The sequence below is a fragment of the Peromyscus eremicus genome, chromosome 12, assembly GCF_949786415.1.
Source record: "Peromyscus eremicus chromosome 12, PerEre_H2_v1, whole genome shotgun sequence".
NCBI classification, from domain to species: domain Eukaryota; kingdom Metazoa; phylum Chordata; class Mammalia; order Rodentia; family Cricetidae; genus Peromyscus; species Peromyscus eremicus.
In genome coordinates, this window is record NC_081428.1 from 71,166,976 (window position 1) to 71,176,247 (window position 9,272).

The window sequence follows — 9,272 nt, forward strand, 5'->3', positions numbered from 1 at the left end:
TATAGCAACGGCTGCTGCACAACTGAGGTCAGTGAGATGAATTACATGTGGTTCAAAAGCAGCTCACACACACTGCAACAGCAACCGCTCCACTGCCCTGAAACAGAGCAGATGTGGCAAGAAGTCCTAAGTCCTGGAGAAATGGGGGAGATTCAAAAGTCAAGTACGCTCAAGCCAGGAAACATCTGAATCGGGTGCCACTATAAGAAAAAACACTTGCGGTTCTAATATTTATTTTCTAGAGCCGGCCATCTTAGTTCCTAAACTAACAGGTTTCTGGTCATAAGGCCAACTGGGATGGATAGACAAAAGTACTTTCTAAACAGTAAAATGCTCATATCAGATTTTATTATTATTGAAGAAAACGAGAAACTGTGTTCTCTCAGACAGTAGGTCTTTGTGTGACTTGAATTCGTGTAGCTCAGTCTCTGATCTATTAGGTTTCTTCTAGCTCGTTGCTATGAGACAGACACCGTGTGTGTTTAGTGGGGCCCGGGGCTGGACCCTCCTCATTCCTCATATGCTGTGTGTCCATCTTGCTTGATGGGAAGAACACCCATGTACTCACAGGAAAAAGAAACAGGAGTCCAGGAAAAAAATAACAAGATGTATTTAAAAACAGACTTCTCCAGTTTGCATTTTGAAATAGCTAACAATTATCTCTAAGCCCTCATCTGGTTTCCTGTGCTCTGGCATCCTCTGAGAGGTTTCTCCTCGGACCTCGGGCAGCAGCACCAGACATTATATCCCCAGAGGGAGAGGTATTAGTTAACCTTCTGCCGGTCATTCTTGTCTGAATGCAATAGACAGATTCTCAAACCTCTTATTCATGACATGACGATCATCAGGGAAAAAAAAAAAATTAAGCCGAACTTGCATATTGAAAATAATGAAACACACACAAAAACCCCTGCAGATAATAAATATCGCTGATCCACCTATTTCAACCAAAGTCCGATTTCTTTCACTCCTAATAGCCCTGCAGTCCATTGTACACCTTCTGCACGGATCCTTGCTTGAGCAGCTGCTTGACACCTGCAGAAGAATGAGTCAGTGACTAGTTAACAACAATGTGACCTCCCCAGGGTCTGCACGGAGAGGCCACACGGCTGGATGACAACCCCCGTTTCCAACTTCACATGTGCACATCTCAACACACACACACACACACACACACACACACACACACACACACACACACACACACACACACGATCACTTGTTTCTCAAGGGCCACCCCCCAATCTCCTGAAGCTCTAGGAAAGGAGAACATGCAAAACAAGGGGACGAAATCCCTCCAGCTAATCTTTAGCTCCTTCTCTCCCGCTCTTCTGTCAGTTTCACCCTTTATACTCACAGCAGGTGCAGTTTTCAGTTAGCACAGAGAAGATCACCCCTGAGCCTCCAATCCTCCTACATCTATCTCAGATTCCCTTTTAGTTTGCTCGAGCTTTTTCACCTGAGTGACTGTCTCACTTCCTTATTACTCCTTCCGTGCACAGCCTTTAGTGAACAGTGACAGCAGGCTTTCTTAGAGCCTTTACAAGGTCTCCATCCACATCTCATGCCTCCAAAGGGTGTTGCTATTCTGCTTTCATATATTCAACCCACATGCATATGTGTACACACACACACACACACACACACACACACACACACACATACACGCATGCTATACCTTCTTTTGCTTCCTCTGTCAGCTGTTCTTTTGGAAAATCCACATCAAAAGTAATTATCAAAGAGCCCTTGATGTTGTTGTTGTCAAAGTTGGGAAGCCCTTCCCCTTTCTTCCAGAGCTTGGCTCCTGGCCTGGTAATCTTATCCCGGGAAATATGTACCTGGAAAGCAGAACGGAACCAAGAGTGGGACAGGCACATCCTTAGTCCATCACACAACTTCTAGTGAGCACTGGTGACAAGCTAATGTCACAGCTCAGCAGAGAGGGAAGGACGAAGGGTAAGGGAACCTTAGGCTGACAGGCACAGAGAGACAAAAAACACAGATGCTGCTGCTGACTGTTCAGTAGCAGGGCCAGGGGACAGTGGCAGAGGACCAGAGCCTCTGGTTCCAGATAACCTAAACTCACCCCATGACCGCAAAGCTGGAAGGCTGGGTGTTTACCTTGTGCCCATCCAAGTGAGTGATGTCCATTTCAAAGCCAACCAGAGCCTCAACTAGTGAGATTGTCACATTTGTGTACAAATCATCCCCTCTCCTCTCAAATATACGGTGCCTGAAACGGAAAAAGGTAAAATATGCTCGAAAAATCTTGCAAAAAGATGCACACCATTCTTTCAAACACAGTCAACATCTGACATGCCTTTGCATAGGGCATTAGCTGAGATTATAGAGTTGTGGAAGTCATATGAACTCAACTTCTAAGGAGTGTACAATCAGCAGAAGCACATAAAGGTGAGAAAAACCATCAACCATTAGGTTATAGAAAAGAAAGACAATGCTTGGCTGGGAACCCAGAGGAAACAATGTTTTAGTCAAGCCTTAAACACAGACCTATCACTGGTTTCCAAATAGTTAATGAGACAATAATAAACAAGAAAGCCTGAATCCTGGGTAAAATTCCTGTTTAAGGAGCAGCACTCCACACAGGAGAGAAGCCTGTGAAAGGGACCCTGAATAGTAATGTGACCGCAGGCCTTTTTACGGAAAACAGTTGCTGCACTCCTTGATCCCACTGCCACTGCCTCTCATTTACAGGCCCTCTCATCCCTTGTTGTGAGAAAAGATCTCACGTGCTCCAGGCTGGAGGACCTTGAAATCCTGATCTGCCTCTCTACCACCTGAACACTGGATTACAGGCATGTGCCACCCAGCCTGGTTCATACAGTGCCAGGACCAAACCAGGGCTCTGCGCATGCTAGGCAAGTAGTCTACCAATGTCCGCTCTCTTTCAATTCTCACCAAGTGTTTCTTCCAGCATCTTTTGACTTTTTAAGTCCTAAGGAAACAACTGGGGCTCAAGGCCAGCCCTCCCCTCCTATCTTCAGGACTGTTGCAGAGTTAGAAATAATTACTTAGGGTACAGGACGCAGAAAACAGAAGAAAAAGTGTAGACACGTCATCTCATAATCACTCAGGGGAGAAGCAGGGGGAGAGGCGCCTCTCCCTGTGGATACCTACTTGACAACTTTGATTCGGAATCGTAAGTCTCCGGGTTCTCCGTCCACATGAGGCTCACCTGGTCAGAACAGTTCAGAGAAGACCAGAAGTTACGCAAACTGAACATGTATTTATGTGGCACTTGAGTAGTTTTTAAATCCACTGCCTCAGGCAGTGCTCTGTGAGTCTGTCTGGGAAGGCAGTGTCTCACTCCTCCCACATTGCAGGTAGCCATTAAGAAATGAGCTAAGGCAGAAGTGAGTTAAGACAATAAATACCAGCGTCTCACCTTCTCCAATAAAGGGGTACTCCATGCCATCTCTCACGCCGGGCTCTATTTCTACTTCTAGTGTCCGTTCTTCATTCACTAATCTGAGACAGACGGAATTACAAAGGGAAAAGAAAATATTATCGAAGCCCCAGAGGTAATCAGCTTTACCACTGTGCCGGGAGCCTTTTCTTGGACAGCCGCACTGTGCTGTTGGCCAAAGCTCTCTGGGTCTGTTTAGGGTTCCCAGATGCCAGCACTCAGAGCAGAGTCTGCATCACACAGACATCAGGGTTGCTCTCAGTCAGAGCTGGAGGGAAGCAAACATCTGTCACAGGTAGCTCAGACATGAAAGGTGCTGCCTCTAGCTTCGAGACGCACTGCTCTCTCTTGGTGGAACGTGGCAGGGGAGGGGACAGCCAGGTGGAGACAGTCAGAACATTCCCGTGTTTCCAGGAGACCCACAGCGGGCCCCTCACTTACTTGACATTAGGGCACTCGTCACACACCACCTCCTGGGTCATTTGGAAGCGCCCCGGTCCCAGCTGTGTGGTTCGCATCTCCTGCCGACAGTTGCATTTCCGTTTGCCAGGAGCTTGCCTGGCTACAGGCTTGTTTCTAACTACCTAAGAATGCATGAAACAGCTTTTAGTTTTCTCAGGGGAACAGTGCTCTGCACACATGCCTTCTCAGCCAGCTATCCTTCACAGAATCTGGAAGTTCACAGAACTCTGGGGGTACAAATCAAACTCAACACAAGAACGAAGCAAACATATATTCAATGACTCTAATCTCAACCCAGAGCTGTAGGAGTAGAGAGAGGGGAATAAGAAGAGACTCCAAAACAAGGTAAAATACCAGCATTTCCAAGGCACACCCAGGGCCACTGAATGAAAGCAGCTCATAGGATTACTATGTTATTAAGAAATCTGAGTTGTGTAAAACATAACTCCCTAAAGAACAATCACAGTGTTCAAACACTGCTGTGTGGCCACCATCCAGTTCTATGATTAATCTCCCCAAACCACCCTTTTCTGTTTTAGGCAACCTAGTCCAAGACTAATCCCCAGTGCTATCACCATTCAGACACCAACATGTAAGAGACGACAATCATCTCTATGTAGCTGTTTTCAAACATGTCATTTCTATGTAGCTATTTTCAAACATCAATCATATATATAAACATATAAATAATATGTATGTATATCTATGAAATTTATATACCTATATCTCCTTAACTACATAGGGAGTTTGCGACCTTGTGACCAGTATGGACTGTGATACTTGTCCCCCCCCAAAACCAAACCAAAAGGAACATATTTTGGGGCTGGAGAGATGGTTCAGCAGTTAAAAGCACATAGTTTCCGTAGAGTCTGATTTCCAGCATCTACATCTGATGCCTTGAACACCTATACTTATGTGCACATAGCCCCACACAGACATACATGAAACTAAAAATAAACTTAAAAAAAAAAAGCCCCGCACTCTTGCGTCTGTGTAATTGCACGGCACTGTGCTCATGTAGCAAGGTGACAGACGTCTGGAGAACCCCCCCAGCAGTGCCGCAGACCCCTCTAGACATGTGCACACTCATCCCATCCCAGCTCTGCAGTAGCTTGTCTTCTCACGCACAGTGAGGAAAGAGCAGCACCATGGTTAAGTAAATGACAGGGTTTCAAAGTATGCAGTCCAGATGCAAAGTCCACTCCAAACTTTAAAGGAAGACAACCTCAGGTTAAAGATGGCAAACTTTTACTAAAGAACATAGAACAGCTTTCTCATTTTAGAGTAATTTTTAAAATAGAAGACTCAAAAATTAACAAGATAAGATTTTTCACATTAAAAGGAACACTTGCATTAATTAAATCGTAAGTATTGTGCAAAGACAAGTTCTACTATAAATGGGTAGGTAAATCTGTACTACGGCTAACAAAGAGAGTAGCAAATCAACACGAGAAAGAGAAGCAGGGCATGCGCAAAGGGACGCTGCCCAGGAGGAACAGCCAGGGCCACGAAGAGACGCCTGTCCCGGCTGGTAGCTAAGAAGCACAGACCACAAGGAGAAAACATGCCAGACCCATTCTAATAATTCCAAACATCAGAGAGGAAGCGGGGAATACCCACACAGGTAGAGTACCTGCCTAGCATGTGGGAAGCCTTAGGTTCAAGTCCCACAGCTCCAGAACTGGGGGGCGGGGGAGCAAATCTATGGAGCCTCATGAACTGCTGTGGCATGCTGAGTGCTGACACAATTTCAAACACACTACGGCATTTTCTTGTAAAGCATGAACATGTGCTAACACAGCCCAGTCTACTCTTACACTCATCTATGTAAGAGACGTCCTTGCTTACGTGTAACTAGACTATGTACTACAGGAATGTCCACATACAGGACTCAGGGAGTTAAAAACCAAACCCAAACAAACCCTCCTATTGCTGGTCACAATGAGATTGTATTCAGAGCCTGACAGCTGTAAGCAAAGACGACTCATGGTGACAAAAGTCTGTCTAGAAACGGAGGGCATGCCATTTTCACTGACTCACAGACAACAGAAACACACTGGTGAGGTTCTCGGGTGTGTAACAGACCAGAAGAGCAACGGTAAAGTTATCCCCGCAGTGAGGTAGGGATGGGATACGGAAGCAGCACACAGGCAGGTAAAGCATGGTGCTGTGTCGCTGAGTTCTTGGGCTAGAAAGTGAGTTCAGTTTGTGACCGTTATGAATTAAGGATGATGATAACTCAATTGTGTGTCAGTCACTCCCTCTTGTCCTCTACAAGACAGAAAGGACACTAAAATCTCTGACTTTTGGTCAAAAGTACAAATTCTGCATGTCAGTCTGAATAGGTGTGTTGTGTGAACTTACTTCCACAAAGTTTCCTGCGTAGACTTCTTCTAAAGTGACTTCTAGATCTACGATGATGTCACTTCCTCTTGGAATATTTCTGTCCTGCTGACGAGGGGTTCCTCCAAACATGAAGCCAAAATCTCCAAAGAAGCTGTAGATACACAGCAAATTCATCAGCAAAAAGAACTCAAGTCCTATGTCTCACAATTATTTATTTTCTCCACATTAATAAAATACTGCTTCCTACCAGCACACTATATAAAACAGACATTTTTAATACATCAGCGTCAAATATCATAAAACATTTTAATTTACATAGTATTAGGTTGCCTCCTGCTATAAAAAACACTTACTCTTAATACAATATGATCCCTACATAAGAGCCATATAGGAACACACAGTATGTCAGTGGATTCAATGTTGGACTCAATGAAATAATCCATTCAATACTGAGGAAAATCCACACATGACAGAATTAATGAAAAAAGGGTTAATATATAAAATCCTGTGCAATTTGAACTTTCTGGTTAATTTAAGGATTTCTTTTCTTTTCTTTTCTTTTCTTTTCTTTCAAGACAGGATTTCACTGTGTAGCCCTGGATGTCCTGGAATTCACTTCACAGACCAGGCTGGCCTCAAACTCAGAGATCCACCTGCCTCTGCCTGGGATTAAAGGTGTGCACACTATACCTGGCCTAATTTAAGGAACTCTTTAAGGGTAATCCGGAATATTTTGCATATTGCATGTGTTCACTCCACGTGCTCTTAAGAGATTAACCTTGACAAAGAAGCTACCACTCTGTACAAAAGCCTTGGGCACTTGTTTAAAGTTGAAAAGCAAAGCCTCTGCAGGAAGTCCTGGCCCGTACAAGGTCAAAATTAGTGTTTGGAGGTAAGGAGAACTACTTTGAGTTGGATAAAACAGTGTTTTTGAGTTGTTCTGGTGCGTGCACTCCTAAACCTTCAGCTGAAGAGGAAGAACTGAGTAGGAGAGAGGAGCTTCTCTTTCTGACATCTCCAGCATCACTTCAGTGGTCAGGGGGAAGAGGCGCTTTCCTGGCAGGCTCAACAGACAAGCTACCATCTGTAACTGTTCTTACTTGAGGGGCAGGGTCACAGAATCTGAAGAAATGAACTTCACTCCATGTGAGTGCAGACTCAAACATTTTTTCTGTTTATAATTACAGAATTGAACTTGGATTAGATCTCCTAGTATAAAACATCATGACATAAGGAGATTCAAATGTCAACAAGGAGGGTTCAGTGAAGACAAGTATTTGTTAGCATTCCAGGTATCCTGAATTCCCAGAAAGCCGTGTGCAATAGGAGATCAAGAGACCCTATGAATTCCTTCTCTGACGACTATCATAGCCACCCCTCTGTTGTCCACAGGATGAAACAGAGGCAACTCTGCCCTCTGCTTTCAAGAATAATTCATTTAGTGCCTAAGTGGTCCAGTCTCAGAATATAATACTTTGTAAATGGGCAAATAACTTACTGTGAAAAAATGTCCCCATGGGAGCTCTGGTGACCATCTTTCAAGCCTTCTTCACCGTAAGTGTCATACTGTTTTCGTTTTTCACTATCTGACAGAACCTGGGGATAAAGGCCAGCGGGGAAAGTGTTATACTCTGTACGTCAGTTAAGGTATATTCATGTTTATGGCTGTTTTCCACTCTGACCTGGAGTTCCTAAATCTTTCCCGTGAGTGTGATTTTCATTATGTACGCTACTAAGGCATATTTCAAGTTGTTTTCTTTTGTCTGTTTTGGAATTTTGAGATAAGGTCTTGCTATGTGTCTCAGGCTGGCCTAGACTTCCAAATGTAGCCCAAGCTGGCCTCAAATTCATGCTCAAACCTGCCTCAGTCCCTTGAGTTGGACTGTAGACATGTAGCACCACGTCTGGTAAGCTGTTTCAACAGACTGAATACTTTGGTGCACTGTCTAGTCCACATTGCTCGGTTCATGCTTTTGACCCCACGTTACCAAATCTGATCTAGTACTTTAAAAATGGTATTTAAGAAATGTGACTGTGAAGGTCGAGAAGATACCAGGAAAGAGGGGAGATGGACTGCTCAGGCTAATTTTCTAGGCAATTTAATTCCAAGGCTTATTCTGTAAGCTCTGTGCTGTATTATGTCGCTAAACTGTAAACTAGAATATAACTATGACAGATTATCATGAGTGATAGACGCACTAAATTAGTAGTCTTAAAAACACTACCCTACCCCTGCAACGCACACTGCATATTAGAAGACTGACATGCTAAGAGAACTGAATCATGGGCTCTGAAGTTAAAATCCAGAGCTATATTTTCTTTTTTTTTTTCATGCTTTGGTATGTGTAGAAATCCATTTGTAGCCGGGCGGTGGTGGCGCACGCCTTTAATCCCAGCACTCGGGAGGCAGAGCCAGGTGGATCTCTGTGAGTTCGAGGCCAGCCTGGGCTACCAAGTGAGTTCCAGGAAAAGGCGCAAAGCTACACAGAGAAACCCTGTCTCGAAAAACCAAAAAAAAAAAAAAAAAAAAAAAAAAAAGAAATCCATTTGTAGAAGAATGCTGTCTGCCTTAAAGCATGTGTGTAAGTTTGTGACATCTTCAGGTCAAGAAAATATTATTTGTTGAGAAATATATTGTTGAGAAAATATTAATGAACACTACTCTATGTTCCTTAGAGTCAATTTCACTGCCTGAAAGAACTTTGCTTAATGTTTGTATGATCCAAAGGATGTAAGAAAAAAATTGGTTTCTAAGCATGTAAAATTTGCCTTTAACATGCAAGAAGAAAAAAATGTATATAGGGGATTGATGAAAACTAAGTATAAATGTATGAAATTCCCACAATCAAATCCATTACTTTGTATGTTAATTTTAAAAAGGGCTGGAAAGATGGTTCAGCAGTTAATAGCATCTTTTGCTCCTGTAGATGGCCTGGATTTGGTTCCCAGCACCCACATGGTGGTTCATGGCCATCTGTAACTCCAGTTCCAGGGGATTCAATGCCCTCTTCTGATTTCCACGGGCAACAGGCATGCA

The 9,272-nt window shown here is 43.7% G+C and overlaps 1 protein-coding gene across 1 annotated transcript in view; it reads right to left on the minus strand.

The window, feature by feature from the left end:
- Positions 1-586: 586 nt before the first annotated feature.
- The window catches only part of Dnajb11 (DnaJ heat shock protein family (Hsp40) member B11), a 16,103-nt gene continuing 7,417 nt past the window's right edge, over positions 587-9,272 (minus strand). Inside the window, exons 3-10 of the mRNA XM_059277392.1 lie at positions 7,734-7,831; positions 6,254-6,386; positions 3,869-4,011; positions 3,407-3,489; positions 3,139-3,196; positions 2,122-2,233; positions 1,679-1,838; positions 587-1,035 (exon numbers count right to left, since the gene is read on the minus strand). Coding sequence (XP_059133375.1) covers positions 971-1,035; positions 1,679-1,838; positions 2,122-2,233; positions 3,139-3,196; positions 3,407-3,489; positions 3,869-4,011; positions 6,254-6,386; positions 7,734-7,831 — 852 coding nt within the window. The 3' untranslated portion in view covers positions 587-970. The remainder of the gene's footprint in view (positions 1,036-1,678; positions 1,839-2,121; positions 2,234-3,138; positions 3,197-3,406; positions 3,490-3,868; positions 4,012-6,253; positions 6,387-7,733; positions 7,832-9,272) is intronic.